Genomic DNA, 16,531 nt, shown 5'->3' on the forward strand with positions numbered 1-16,531 from the left:
TGGAAGCACCTGGTGGGCTAGTTGGCCCCCAGGGGCCCTCAGGATTAAAAGGGAATTAATTTCCCAACTTAAAAAGCGCCACAGAGCGTGCTTTCATACATGTCACATCAGGCCCCACCCGCCCCCTCCCTTCACCACTGTGCAAATGCACCTGGTGGTACGTTTTAAGTTGGGGGATGAAGTCCTCTTGAATCCTGAGGGTCCCTGGGGTCCAACGAGCCCACGAGGTACCTCCAGTAAGCGCCACAGAGCTGCGTTGCAGAGAGGTATAAAAAGGGACATGGGCTGGACCACCTCTCTGCAACGCAGCCCTGTGGTGCTTGCTGGAGGTACCTGGTGGGCTAGTTGGACCCCAGGGACCCTCAGGATTCAAGGAAACTTTATCCCCACCAGGTGGCCATAATGAAGTATGGGAATCTGATAAGGACACAGATGCCTCTTGACCTTAGGGAAAGCTGGTGTGTACCAGTCTGTGTGTCTCTAGATGTCAGGTGTGAGGAGTGTGTGATCACTATGTGTGGTATGCATGTTGTGTTCTGATTTGCTCAATGTTCCCATCTACATGTGGTATTTAATGGTGCCAGATCTTTCTCAAAACTGTACCAAAAATGGCACATCTTCAGCCACCCCTGTAAGTCAGACACCTAGACTGTCGTGTCCACGACGGTCCCGGACGCTTCCCAGGAAGTACTATTATATCGCTGCTTCACTGCTGTTGCTGTATCGATACTTTCATTGAGAGAAGTTGTTGTTTAATGAAAATACCGTCAGCATAAATATAGAATGTAGGTCCACTGAAATCTACTTACACAAATATAAGTGGCAATAGAAATTGAAGGTGACTTTTGAAGCACTGTTACCTGAAATTTGTTCGTTGAATGCGTATTAAGCAGCCCTGAAGACGGTGTTGCCTGTGGACATCATACTTAGGGGTTGCATATTATACCCGGCGGGATCAGTCGTGGCATTACTTTGGATAACCTCCACATCATTCTTATATATCCTTTTGGACCAGGATTCTTCCCTCTGAGCTGTGCACTTGACTTATCCCCTTACGTTTGGAGGCAATCTGAACTCATAATATAAGTGCCCTGAAGAAGTCCTGTATTTGGACGAAATGCGTTGGCTGTACTTTGTGTTGTGCTACCTAATAAGAAAATGGAATAATGAAACTGCTGAACTTCTTTCCCATTATGAACTTAATAATTGTTTTACACTGAACTGTATACTGTGATGTGGTGCACCTGTGCTTTATTCTTTGTCCCCTGTAAGTTTGTAGTAAGTGGTAACCCTTGTACTTAGGGCATGGGTAGTGAGGGTTGCAGGTAGATTGTCTTGGTGCAGAGAAAACCAAAGAGTCAACATGCCACATATGCCTGTGTGCCATGCCCTCACACACTGCATGAGATATAGGTCATTCAACCCTGCTGCAGACCTTACAGCCCTAAGGCAGGGTGCACTTTTTCCCATGTGAGGTCATATCTGCATGAGTAGATATGACCCTGCAATATCTGAGCCATTTGTGGATATTGTAAGTGCACAGGGACGTCACAGAGAGTACATGGGTTGGCTACTTGGCATTATGATTTTCCTTGTTCCATTATGGACTCACTGTTCCCTAAGATGTTTGGTACCAAACATCGTATCTTAATAAATCCTCACTGATGCCAGTGTGGGAGTTATTAATAAATTCATCCAGGAGACCAATTAGAAGCCCCCTGGAAACCTACTAAGCAAAGGTGTGGTCTCTGACTCTTCATAGCCAGCCTGCCCCCACCAGGTATGTTTCTGACCTCACAGGGTTAGAGCCTGAGCTCTCCAAATCCAGAAACAAAGCCTGCTCTGAGTGGAGGTGCTTCACATCTCCTCCAGGCCAGAATGGCCTTCCAGAGAGGGAAACTTCAAAGGCATTGCCGCCTTTGAAGTACAGCCTAGGCTTCCCCAGATAGTGTAGAATGTCAACCCCCCTGTCTTGCTCCACATTTGGTGGAAAGACAAGCAGGAACGTTAGTTCGATGAGGGAGAGTATCCATATTCAGCCAGCACCACCCTCAGGTGTGGCAGGCAATGTTAATCCTTGTCCTCAAAATCCACCATCTTGAGATGGTGGAAAAGCAACCTTTCGGGGCTAGGTAGAGCCCCTTCACACAGGAAGTGGTTACTTAGAAGGTTTAAACATCCTAAGGTTAGGTAGTTTATTGGCTACTACCCGACACTCCATTTAATGCCTCTAAATCTAGCATTTAGGTGGCATCCCTTGACCCGGAAACTTCGATGGACAAGAAGAAGAAATGGACAAAGAAAACTCACTGCTTGAGAACTGAAGCCCTGCTGAAGAAAATATTATCACCAAACTCTGCCTGCTGCTTCAAGGACTTGACAATCATGGTGTGCTGTGTCATCCTGAACCTGCAAAGACATCAAGAGCCCTGGAGCTCATCCAGATTTTGAGAAATCACCAAGAACCTTCCTTGGAGTGAAGAAGTTACTCCCCTGTACACCACAGGCACCGATCCCACTGAGTCTGGTTTGTCGTCATGCTGTTCCTTGATAACTTCGATGCAGCACCCACATGAAAAGAGGTACATCAGCTCCTAAGGGTCAAGCCCTGTCTCCCCACTAAGTATGGAGAAACTAGGAACTATCAGAGCTTTACCATACCGATTCACGGGGTACCAAACCCCCTACAGCAAACAGTGAGACAAAGAGTCGGTTCTGGACACCAACTACCCCAGAAGCAAGTCCATCATCAAGGGACAACAAGACCTCTGAGACTCACATCATGAGTGACCCAGCTGTCCTGTATTCACCTTTCCAAGATGCCTGATTCTGACAGCGAGGACTTTTTCGATGCACAATACCTGGAGGACATACCCGCTCTGCACCTGGCCCCACTGGTCCAGGTAATGATCAACAGCTGTGCTCCCATGGTTCTGCTGCCCTTGTGACCTCCTCCCTATAGTGGGACCCATCGGACTTACCTTTAAATCCTCCTGTGCAGTCTCTTTCCAAGAGGCCCACCTCGTTATAGTGCACCAGCTGCCAACACCTTCAAGACACTGCTCACGGCTGAATCCGGGATGCTCCTGATCTTCTGCTGCTAGTAATTTAGACCTGGTACTCCTGTTGACGCGAAACGCGAAGGTGAACTTTGTGAAAGCATTGCCTGATTTTATATGCATTATTAATATTTCTCCCATTGATTTCATTGGTGCGTAATTTCTGAGTTCCTAAAGTACTTGCTGTAGATCAAAATTATGGGTCTTAAAAACACATACAATTCAACACTATTTTTATAAATTGGTCTTTGATTTATTCTTGATAATCTATCTCTTATTGCCTGTGATGATTAGCACTACCCTCTGTTAAGCCTAACTGCTAGCGTTATTGTCAACTACTTTAACCTCTATGTACTAGTGAGGGATCCACTGGACTCTATGCACAGTGTACTTTGTTTTAGGACACTATATTGAGAGCCAGATTCCTACATATACCAATAACAAATCTCAATGAACACTAACCACTGTGTTTTGTGCTTTTTGCCGTGAAATAACAGACAGTGACATCACCTTATGGTTGTCTATGTTACAACATTCTGATGCTTGTACAATCCTTCATGGATACAACAATACATTAAAGTGCATGCTGGCGTGCTGTGTTGTGACTTTGCAATCAAATGAAATGAAAAGTTACTGAGAATAGCATTACATTCCCACAGCATTGGCTCATGTTCAAGAAAAAGAAGATGCCTGTTTCATGTTGTGTTTTATATGTCCAGGCATAATAGTGAAAGGAAAAAAGATTGTCTAGCAACAATAAAATCCCAGGGCACTAATTCAAGTCTTGTAGAAAGCCTGTGACCTTAGGTAGCTTGTAGAAATAGGCGTACACTTGTCTACAATACTAAGGTGTAGGGTCACTACACCCTACAGATAGCCAATTACAGTTTTTATCTCTATCACTGACTCCTTTCATTAAAGGAATACCTGTGGATCCAAAGGTAATTTTACCAATTACAAGACCCCAGTAGGAAAAACTTTACCTGGGATATGGAATATGGCTGTTTCCATCCTGGTTTATAGGGACCAGGCTGAGACCCGATGAAGAAGCTTGCCACTATAAAACAACCATTACTGGATCCCAGTGTGTACTCTCAAATGGACTCACTTTCACTCTGAGTGTAAGCCCGTTTGAAAAAAGAATGTACGGTGCATTAGTATGTGTAATATTACACTCGGAAAAAAGTATCTATGTGTAGAAAATATCTCATTTCCCTCCCCTCTTACCTATCCTTTGCTTATGATTTGGTAGAAGTGATACAATGGGGTACAGCATGGCTCACTACCCTATAGTATCCGTTTGTATCCCTGAGCCATATGTGAATAATTTTTCATCATGTGAGTTATGTTTTTAGCTCCTCACTCTGTATCTGTTCCTTTCCCCAGGCTCCCAGTTCCTTCTGCAGTGTGAGCTGCCTCCCTGGGTACAGACAGTCACCGAGGACAGGCCAGCCTAACTGCTGCTTTGACTGTGTTCCCTGCTCTGCTGGTGAGATTTCAAATGAGACCGGTGAGCATCCTTTGACTCTGAAGCGCATATGTCGCAAGAACACGGACTGCAGATCTATTGATTTCAAGACTCAAGCAGGTTCATGGAGGTATCTTTGGAAGTATTAGCCAGAACACCTAAAGAACATGTTCAAAATGTCCTCTTGTCATGGAGTTCTTATCCATTTAACCAAGGGATGCAGTTACCTCTCTAGCCTCATATGAGAGTAAGTAGACTACAGTGAGTAACTTACCATTGTTGGCCATATTTATGGCAGAGTGGTACAGTGCAGAAAGTTCTCTTGCAACCCTGTATCCCAGAGAAAGGGCAAGAATGCACCGTATTTACCTCCTGTCCTTTTCCCAGTGCCAGTGCACAGTGGACTGCCTGGATCCAGCACGGGAACCCTTGCAGCATGGTGTAAGGGTGCCTCTGTTGCAGGTAGGATTGTTTATGTACAGGAAGGGGCACCTTCCTACACAAAAGCACACGAGGCTGTTTCCTTTTTCTATTTGTGCTGCAGAATACACGTAGAAAGAAGAAATAAGAAGGAGAAATAAAGACATTTCTCCTCATTACTCTCACCTTGGGAGGGGTAGGTTTTTTGAGCACTCCCAGGTCTACCATTTCTGGCAAGCCTGGGATTGCCTCAAAATCCATGAATATTGCGAGGGAACAACTAAGTAACCGTGTCAGAGCAGGGCAAACCAGAGATGTGTGCTGCGTTGCTTTACTAAAGATTTACGAACCACTCAGGGCCACTCAGGGTGACCTATCGTGGCTTCTTGAAATCTCATTTTGGGCTTGCGGCGCTCTTCCACCACATTGCAACCCCTTCAAAAATATGCCCCTGTGTGTTGCATCCCTTGTGGAGTAGTGTGGCTCACTGGTTGAGGCGGCAGACCTGGGAGCAGATGTCAGCCCGGACCAGGGTTCAATTCCCGACGCGGCAGGGTCGTGGACCTTGGTCAGCGGACTCGATAATTCTCGCTTCGGTGCTTACTCTAATCAGGGGTTCCACTCGGCAACTCTGGGCATTAGCTTGCCTAATCTCCACAACGGCCCCATCAATTCCGGGGATGCCTTGTTCCACCTTGGGGACTCCCAGCAGGGACCATCCCACAGGGAAAGCAGGACGGGTTCCCCAGAGTTATACAGCGCCAGGAAACCTACGGACGGGTAGCAGTGCGCTTTACAAGCTCAAATACATTTACATTTATTCCATCATCGGTCATACAGTATAAGGAGTGCCATGAATGTCATATACTATAGAAAAGCTATCAAATACCTAATAAGGAAGCTTTGTATCAATGATTTAGGATACTGCTCTCGAAAGGATCGTATGAAATAGTAGCTGTGCATACACCAATCTCAGAACTTTGCCACAAACTTAAATATCATATGTATTCACTTATTTAGTCATGTTAAAGTAATGTGTGTTATATGGTGTTTATCAGACCCAAGGGAGTAACATCTCTTTTTACACAGACAGCAACATTACATATAAAATTAAATTTGATTGCACAACATGAAATATGCATCCGCATAAAAAAAAAATATTTTTCAGATTTAAAACAAATTGGTTAAAAAAGCCTTATGCTAATAGTTAAAGTGAGGCGGGCAATATCATAAAATTAATGTGAGATATAAAAATTCTTTAACCGCATGCATGCGGCGGTTATTTTTGCCCTGTGCGGCTTTTTTCTAAAAGCCACGTTACATGACGAGCTGAGCTCGTCATGAGCATGGAAGGGGTTAAAGCATCCAGGAGTTTCATATAATTTTTGAATGACTTAATAAAGACACTTGTGCATAATTTAAGGGGCATCTGGTTCCAGATTCTAGGGAGATGAAGAAAAAAATGACTGAGATCTGGCTGTTAGTGTTTTGTACCATGATCCCAATAAAATTGATTCATAGCTTCAAAGAATCTGACTTATTTTTGTGCCTCGTATTTGGGGGTAGCAAGGTGTCTGGCTTTGTGTGTGATGTCGGTTATTTTGAATATGCGTCTCACTTCAATAGGAAGCCAATGGTGGGTGTGTCTGAAGTGTTACACTCCTGTAATAGGTCTTGTTGTTGGTCTCAGAGCCATGTGTGACTTGTGAGTGCCTGAGAGTAGAGCATTTCCATAGTCAAGTCTTGCATGAGCACCTCATCTATGATATTCTTTATGGTTTCATTTTAGGTGTCTGCAATATGAGTCAAATCAAAATTCTCATTTGGAAGCTGCAATCTAGATGATATGTTCAATGCTAACAGATGAAAATCATATTTTGTAATCCTGACCAATTGTGAGAAGATATTATTTAATATAATATTATCATTTTTCATGGAACCGTAATGGTTTTGCTCAGTTGCATTGTTGGTGGTTGGACTCTGCCCACTGGAGTGCTGTGGTCCTGTGCCCAATGTATGTGCTCTGAACCCAAAAACATGTACATATTGGCAAATACTAGACTGCCACATTTAATTCACTTGTGAGCATGGAAAATTAAATGTCAATTTGGAATGCAGAAATTAATTTAAATAGCGCAAACTCGACCCAAAGGTATAATAGTGCTTTACATGAGCTCCAGTTACGCTACAGACGGACACATTCAATTTGGTGGGCACGGGGTGAATAATGGCCTGATGCACGACTGTTTTTTATGGTTCCAAACAAGAAATAAGCCAGTTTGTGACTGAAAAAAATGTGGTGCCATGTACAAACATGTAGTATCTTGGTATTCTCTATGCTGTCCTTCTCTGCCTCTAATAGCATGTTCATGTGATGCACCTTTGAGAATGTTGGTGATCTGCCTGAGAGTTTACAGTTGGCTGAGCTGAGCACCATGATGGATGCTCCTGGTGGGGTCTCTTCTTGGTTTAAAGCATCTCTTAAATACTACATCACTTGTGGACTTCTCATCATTACAAAACACAATTTGCGATGCAAATGATTCGCAAAATAGATTTTGCGAGTCACTGTTAGGGAGACTGCAAATCTGAGCACTCAAAAATATCAATACAATTTTATATAATTGATAGTCCACTTTTAATCCACGTTCAGTCACATAGATTTTGGTCCAAATCTTCACATCAATTTTGTGTAGATGTTGTTTACAATTCTTTCCAAAAGGAAGGCAATCCAAGTCAATTTGTTCACAATGTTGAACAGATTGAGAGCCACTTAAGAAACAAATAGCCAATCAGCCAAAATGTGTTTCATTGGTTGGTAGTACAGCCCAACTTCCTCAGGGCTGTGGGCATTAAATAAACAAACTCATAAAATTGTTTTTCTACATGAAAAAGAGTAGAATAGGTGTCCATTCCAATCAAAAAGTGCACCCAAAATCCTAATATAATTCAATGCATGCACGTTTAACAAAGGAAACAACATACAGCGCACAAAATAAAAAATATAAAATTGTTTGTATGCAAACGTACATGCACCCAAATAGTGTATATACAAATGTACACACAAAATAGTGAAAAGAAAAACATAAGATATCAAATACCAAAATGTATGAAGAGGTGTGGCGCCGCGGCCAGGGCGACTGACGCTGGAATCTGGGGACCACGGTTCGATCCCCGGCTCCGGCGGCAGGTTAGCCCAGCACCATGTGACTCTGGGCAATAGCTCGCTTAATCTTCCCGACGGCCCCCCAGCGCCTAGAGACCCTTACGGGTGATTGTGCGCTTTACAAATGTGGACTTTATGTGAGACGGAAAGAAAAAGCCAGACAGTATCAAAAGTCACCAATAGTGCATACCAAAAGGTAAAGGGATGTAATAGAGCTGCAATGCTAGTCATGCATCACCCAATGTGCATTCTCATCATCCAATAATAAAACCATCTTTGCTCTCAATCACCCTTAATAGAAAAAACATATACTTCTGTTAATATTAACCTGCTTGGGCGGTGTATAGATATTCTTCCACCCCATAAGTAATAGTTCAATAGGGCAAGTTAATGCCTAGGTCGAGTGATGCCAGAAATTATAATTATCCTAGGTCACAAAATCATGATTTAATGCATCAAAATACACACCAATGCATATATTCAAGCTTCTATCTCACCGGAAGGACTTTAAATATACAACTTCATCTAACACGTAATATCACGGGAATAAAGCTACGCAAGAAAAACACATAAACAGTATAAATACCCGTACTGCATTTAATTGACAAATGCAGCAACACATTATCCACACTACCAGAAAAAAAAACAGAATATAGGACTCGAAAAACATTAACAAACTTTACATATTAAAGTCAATTAAGTACTATTCATTAAAATTCACTCGTATGCACTTTTTAATAAAAGGTGTTTGCTTTGTTCGCCCTAAGTTGGCAGTGTATGCCCAGATGTGTGTCCCTGGCTCACTTTGCCGCTGGATTCAAGCTAGCCTGGCTGATGAAGGCTGTTAGCCCGAAACTGGTCCCAGGATGCTTGTTTCCGGTCCAGGGAAGACCTGGCTTGGCAGTTCGGGCTGGACTGCTCCCATGAGGCACCGGGTTAAGACTGATTTGCATATGGCCATGTCTGAACTGGGGTGGTGAAGTGAGCTAAAGAATGAAGATGGATTCAACCCAGATCTGTGACTGGGGGTGGGTGTAAAAAGTGTCAGAAATCTGTCCATCATCTCCTTGTGTTTGCCTAAAAAATAAAAAGCCATTACTCCTCAATCTAAAATCATATCCCTTAACATCCCAACAATTGATTGTCATTACATCTGTCACACATCACCATCGTACTTTTTAAACAATTAAAAACCCATCTTGTGTACTCAGTTTAGTCCGAATAGATGCAGGAGAGTACTCCTTGTGCCTATATTCTGTGAGCTACCGCAGCCATATTGGAGTTCCAAAATATAGTCCTCCAAATCTGACGTAACCAAACGTCTATTGCACAGACAAACACATGCAAACCATGCATGGCCATCTTGAAGTAGTTACTCTAAGCCATTATCTCTCATCTATTACAAAGACAAACACAGGCAATCCATGTGCAGCCAACTTGGAATTTTGAAACCCATATCTCAGAGTCACTGCTCGTGCTGACCAAAATATTAACCACAGTACATACCTTAACATCATGTACACTAAAACATAATAATATTCAATTTATATAATTCTCTAATCCCTGTTCCCTCTTCCCTTATTTAATACCGAGTCACAGCCATTGTTAAGTGGTGACTCTTCACGACTAACCCAGACTAAAAGAAGTTCTCATGCATTTATATCAAAGTCTGGTGAAACAGCATTATAATCAATTAGAAAAATGGCAGATTCACCATCGGATACCATCCATCAATGTATCCTACCCTTGTAATACGGCTACCATTTCTAATGTGGGCCGTGTCATTGGTTACGTGTGTTCTATTTCCAATCACCCATAGTGAGACAGAGAAAACAGAGAACACCCAGCATATATGTAAAATGTGAGTGGGAGAAAATACCAAGGGTCTTTATAGCACAATAATCAGTAGAGCATTACATCCTTAGTAAGCAGTGTGTACGTATTTCCAACAGACATACCGATCTTAAGTACACATTACATTTAAAGCAGACCATTTTTTTTAAACAGAATATTCTCCATAGCTACCCTTGAATATGACTTGTATGTGCACTCAAAAGAACTCTCACACATGACTATTAAAACATAGGCAATATTTTCATTTTCAAATTTCACATCTAAGAGGAATGTTCAATTCCCCTAAGAAGTACTGCATCTCATTATCTATATTTAAACCCTGTTCCACAGCACGCAGTTTCATTATCCATGAAGCTTCACACTGTCTAAGTTGTAATTCTCTATTACCCCCATGCATGATGCTTTTTTTCCATGATCTATTGCATGAAATCTGAAACTAGGTACATGTCCCTGCGAGTTGGAATCCATAGCATGCATCACAATTAGATATTTATAACCATTGTTTTTCAGTGCCCTAAAATGTTCAGCTCTACGTTCTTTTAAGGGTCGTATCGTGTTGAGGCAAGTTCACACATTCATCCTTAATCTCCTCTTTGAGACTTCTGTGAAAAGGGTAATCAAGGTTTGTTCAACCCAAGTAGTCTCAGAACCTAACTGATGGAACTGCGCAATGAACATCATGTCTGCCTTGTTTAATGTCCCAGAGAGCCTTTCAGCAGAGGTTTTGAGACCGGATCCGTGGAACATCAGTATAATGATAGTAAAAAATTGAATAATTTGACAAACATGGGTCGGTGTCTATTAAAATGGTTGCCCAACCACGTACTGGCCCAGATAAGGCACTAATGTGATATCCTTCCATGTCCCTATCTTGCAAAAGCTGGCCGAGGCAAAAATGGAAAAACATGGTCATGGAATCCAGGAAATCCTTCAGATTACTTAGATCACCGGAATAACGGGCAAGACTACAGGAAAAGCAGTGAGGGATTGGCATAAAATTTAGTTTTCGCTCTGTGCTTGCAGAAGTTTTTGTGCCTAATGTTCAGTGGTCTGGGCAAGGTCCTGAGCCAGGTCCTTCTTCTGGAAAGCTGGAATTGCAAAATGTCACTTTACCAACGTCTAGAGAAGCTCTTGAAGTTCTCTTCAGCTCTGGACGGTCTGATCTTCACATACTTGGTCTGCTTCAGGTAGTGCCTTTAGGAAGGAGCCCCGATGAGGAAAAGGCACGCAGACAATAAAACCTGTAGTTCATGGATGCAGGCTTCTGGATGCTTTAAAATGCGATGACAGAGGAGCAATATGTCTTTTGAAGAGGAGAACCAGGCCCTGGGCTTGGAACACTGCTGAGGAAGAACAAAAGACGGAAGAGGAGACTACCTGAGACTGCACAGCATAAACAAGTGAAGAATAGACTGAATTCAGAGGAAAAATTACCAGGAAAAGAGCCAGGAGCAAGGAAGACAATGTAATACACTGCTCAATGCTTTGCACAAGGAACAAGTGGATGGTCTTCTTTTTCTAGGATTCTTGCTGATATATTGGATTAGTAAAAGGCTATGATTGGTCCAGTGATGGCTCTTACAGAAGGTGGCACAACAAACCAAGAAGACCACAAAGAGGTACGGACACCCGCAGATGTATCAATGGCCAGGCCCATTTGCCCCGGTCCCGTACCAGGGCCCACCACAATATCCGGCGTGTCCCTACTTCCAACCTGAATTTAATCAACATTTTTTAGGACAGGGCGGAAGGAGAGGCAAACGAGGACAACGGGGCAACGGAAGAGTACACTGGGAGGAAGACAGGCCAGGACCAAACACAAGGAGCAACTCCAGGGGTCAACAGCAACCAGGTACAAGAGCAAAGAGGGAATAGTAGTGAACCTCACGGACACAACCCTCACTACTGATTGGATGGCGATATTGGAAAAGGGCCCTGGATTCGTCCCTACTATCCATCTAGACAAGTTCAAGTTGCGATGCGAGCTGGGAGAATTCTTCAGAAAAATTAGACTCAAAACTTTGTTCTACGACAAAGAAGAAATAGCCAATGATGGCGAATACACTGACCTACGACGAAAATCGATGTTCTACCCGCCATCATGCATGATGCCCCCAGAGGTGCTCTCCTTTGAGGAAGCAGTTGTAAAAGAAGTAGAAGAACTCCAACCCCATAAGAACACTTTCAACAACTTAAGCAACAAAGAACGTACAACCCTTACGAAATTGAAGAACAGGACAAAATTAATTGCTAAACCCACTGACAAAGGGGGAGCAACAGTGATTTAAAGTACAAATGCCTGCAGGACAGCATGCCTCACCCTCCGGGCCAACAACAAATTTTACAAAAAGATCAATCGAATCCTGACACAACGACTCAAGAAAGCCATTGCCACACTGAAATCAGACGCCCTTGAAAGGGAATGGATCACCAAGAAAGAACATGGGTTTCTGAATCAAGAGAATCCATGGATATCTCTGTTCTATACCATTCCAAAAATCCAAAAAGGGAAAACACCCCTGCACGAAGACCCATTGTCTCCGGGATAGAGTCGGTCCTTGAGCCTCTGTCTAAATATACCGACTGGTTCCTACGCCCGTTGGTCAGATGTGTAACGTCGTATGTACAGGACACTAAACATCTCCTCAACCTCTTGACTAACATTGAATATGACCCGAGTGATAACTTCTTGTATGCCTAGATGTCCAGGCGTTGTATACCAGTATACCCCTGACAGAACGTATTGAAGTTATTGAGGAACTTCTCAAGAAAAAGGATTGGCAGTGGACTTCTCTCATCAAATGGGTGATCACTCTGGTGCGATTGGCACTCACTGAGAATATTTTCAAATTCAAGGACCAACTATATCTACAAGTCCATGGCACATCTATGGGCAGTACATTCGCTCCTAGCATTGCATGCTTGTACATGAGCCACATCGAGGATCAACACATATGGACAATGGATCCATACACCAACAACATCTGTAAATGGTACCGATACATTGACTACATCCTTGTGGTCTAGAAGGGTGACAATCAGAGTCTTTTAGATTTCACCAACTGGATCAACGGGATAAATCCACATCTGCGGTTTACCATGAACAAAGATAGAGAAACTATTCCTTTTCTAGAAGTCAATGTAACTGCCAGGGACGGCACACTAAGTAGCTCTCTGTACACTAAACCTACCGACAAAAATAGCCTGTTGAGATCCGACAGCGCACAGCCACAGGCCCTTAGGGAGAACCTACTGGTGGGACAATTGCTACGAATTCAGAGGAATCGCTCAAACTCCGAGATTACAGAAAAGAAGCACAAGTACTAACAGACAAACTAAAAGAAAAGGACTACCCTGTCAAAATCATTGAAAAAGCCAAGCAGAGAGCACGGAATACCCCAAGAGAGGCTCTCCTCAAACTCAAGAAAGGACACAACCACAACAAATGATCTGTGTCACCACATTCAATTCATCTTCAAACGATTTGAAGAAAATAATTCACAGAAAATGGCCCATACTTACATCAAATAAGTTGAAGTATGAGAAAACTATGTGCTCATTCAAAAGAAACCAAAGTCTGAGGGACACCCATATCCATACAGACACATACAAACCGAAAGGTGACAATCAGTTGACATTGTGGAACAGGACACTACCCATGTGAGTCATGTGTGGCTTGTGAATACACTGAACATACCAAGACTCTTGAATTAGGCTTATGTACCCAATGGGAACAGAGGTCTCACAGGAATTGTAATTCAGAGTCAGTAATCTACCTTATCAAGTGCCCCTGTGAATTGTCCTATGTGGGCATGACCAGTTACAAAGTTAAGATACGGATAAGAAAGCATAGAAGCACGATCAGGCGTGCAGTTACAGCCACTAGACTAACATCAAATTACTTGGAGAAACAGCACAAAGACACAGACATACGATGGACAATCATTGAGAAAGTTAAGGCCACTGGCAACCTACAGAAGAGACTTCTGGACAGGGAACAACACTGGGTATACGATTGAAAAAACATGAGAACGGACTCAATGATAGTATACAATGAAGCCAACTGAACAAATGAACACAGTATATGCCCACGTCTGGCTTGTCACAGAAGTAGTCAGCCAATGTCGGTGCATTAGCCAAGACGATTACAAGGGTTTTCTCAATATCTGTGCCTTATTCAATATGATTAGAGAGCACTGCATTCATCACACACACTTAAAGAAAGCAAACCTTCTACACTAGACCTCCCCTACGGCCATTCCTTTTTATATGTGGAAGCATTATTACCACTCCCAGTAGTATCACATAAGGTGGTGGATCGTTGTATCAAATTGTGGATATGATTAGACCAAAGGCAGTAGGCTCAACCTTTACACATCATTTGGGGCCACCATATGTCCTCCAATTTTTACATTTTGCCCCGATAATAAGAGTACCATCACGTGTCCCTTTATAAACATTGAACACCCCCTCTTGTTAGGCATCAAAACATCACCCAGGCTTGCGCATTCTGTTCAACAGAATATACAGATTCCAACCAGTAATTAGGGCCCTAATTAAATTAGCACCTTCACCACATGGTTTTTAACACACGCTCTGCTTATGTGGGTTTAAGTGCAATACTGTTACTTACGCCCACTGGCGTATTCAGTAATGAAACATCACTGTCTGATCGCCCCGCTCTTGAACTACAAAGCATTCATAAAAAACTGCAATCCCCAGGCCCATCCCACAAGCAGAGACACCGCTGCCGTGACGTTGCATGTCACTTCCTCTGAGGGCCGGGGGCGGGAAATTGAGGCCCCGGTGTTTTACCGCGAAAAAACACAACATTTAAACCAAAGACCGGCGACTCGGGCTGCACGAGCCGAGGACCGGAACCTAAATAGGTTAGAATGCTGGGTGACTACTCAAATTGAAGTGAGTGTCTGTACTCCGCACTGACGCTTGGCGCTTTCTTTTTTCTAGAATTTGCCAACCAATGGTCACTTAATCAGAGGCCCCTTGTACAGTGGAGTGGTGCGGCTCACTGGTTAGAGGCGGCAGACCTGCAAGCAGAGAACAGCCCGGGACCAGGGTTCAATTCCCGACGTGGCAGGATCTTAGACCAGGGTCAACGGACTCGATAATTCTCGCCTCGGTGCCTAATCTAACTGGGGATCACACTCGGCAATTCTGGGCATTAAGCTTGCCTCATCTCTACAACGGCCCCCCAGACGCCGGGGATGCCTGGTTTCACCCTGGAGATACCCAGAAAGGGACCATCTCACAGGGAAAGCCAGGACGGGTTCCCCAGAGGTCTACAGTGCCAGGACACTTGGTTAGAGTAACAGTGCGCTTTACAAGTATCCCACATTTACATTTACATATTTCGCCAACCGAATATATATATTATTGTCATTTTACCTTTAACACCACCCGCATTGTCTATCCGGTCCTGTGTGAAAAGGTCAACTTCCTCGAATTGGGTAAAGTATTATTATTAAGAAAGGTAGTGTGCATGATATGAATGTGTATTTGTGTGTTTATATTCACAGTCTTCTTTTTAAAGTAGTAGATAACATTAAGAAGATTATACGCTACATGGTGCAATTGAGATTTTTTTCACATGGTGCATGCTGTTTTTATTAATGTCAGACGTTCACGCTGATAGCGCTAGGATGCAATTAAACTCACCACTTTAACATAATGCCTGTCACAATAAATCAATATGTTACAGTGAAATGGTTCTCAGTGGCACAATGAGGGGAAGATACCTCTACACAGAAGCATGCACATAATTGCAGGCATGTTCACCTATGCGGTATCCACTGCACCCCACTGGGGCAGAAGCACAATAGCAACTTTGTTTATGATGTTTTTGTTATATTGTGATTGTCCGTGTTTTTCTTTTCAGATGGAGGCTGGCAGATGACACACACTAACTTCTTACATCCCACAAGGAGTAGCTACTCTGCCTTCACTTTACTGATAGGATAGGGACCCCTGCCCATCCTTTAGTTCCCTCACATAGGGGGTCAGTCTTGCCCTGAAGAAAGTACAGGACCTTTACGGCCACCACAGACTGATACATGTCAGCACTAGGGTCTTTGGACCATAATACTTCAACAAAGAACCAATTTTAGATACTTTTAATTATCCAGAGAGACCCAAAAATAAAGGGAAACCGGGGATCTGCCTGAGATATTTTATCTGTAAACCCCCTTGTCTCTTGTCTATCAAAAGAGCACCCAACACAGTGGTTGCGCCCACCCTGACTTTTAGTGGTTGGGGTGACTCGATAATGAAGCATGACACCACTAGGGTATTTGAGGGTAATTAAAACAAAAACATTTTTTCCCCACATTCATGTTTGGGTTAGGTACAACCTTTCACTAGAGAATGTTCTTCCTTTTTCCCCCTCTATTTCGGGCACAGCTAGTTTACTAGCACCACTGACCACTTTGCGGTCAATTGGAGTATCTTTTGTGATTAGTATACTACTTAGGGAGGATAAACTCCAGTTTTAATTACCTCTCAAACCCTCTAGGTATTGGGATCCTTCCCAGCACCTTAATGTGTTGA

The 16,531-nt window shown here is 43.1% G+C and overlaps 1 protein-coding gene across 1 annotated transcript in view; it reads left to right on the forward strand.

Annotated features, from left to right (window-relative positions):
- Window positions 1-16,531, forward strand: part of LOC144751990 (vomeronasal type-2 receptor 116-like) — a 135,295-nt gene that overhangs the window by 65,411 nt on the left and 53,353 nt on the right. Inside the window, exons 3-4 of the mRNA XM_078639949.1 lie at window positions 2,820-2,903; window positions 4,446-4,569. Coding sequence (XP_078496075.1) covers window positions 2,820-2,903; window positions 4,446-4,569 — 208 coding nt within the window. The remainder of the gene's footprint in view (window positions 1-2,819; window positions 2,904-4,445; window positions 4,570-16,531) is intronic.

This window comes from Lissotriton helveticus, chromosome 4_2 (assembly GCF_964261635.1).
Source record: "Lissotriton helveticus chromosome 4_2, aLisHel1.1, whole genome shotgun sequence".
In the NCBI taxonomy this organism is placed as follows: Eukaryota; Metazoa; Chordata; class Amphibia; order Caudata; family Salamandridae; genus Lissotriton; species Lissotriton helveticus.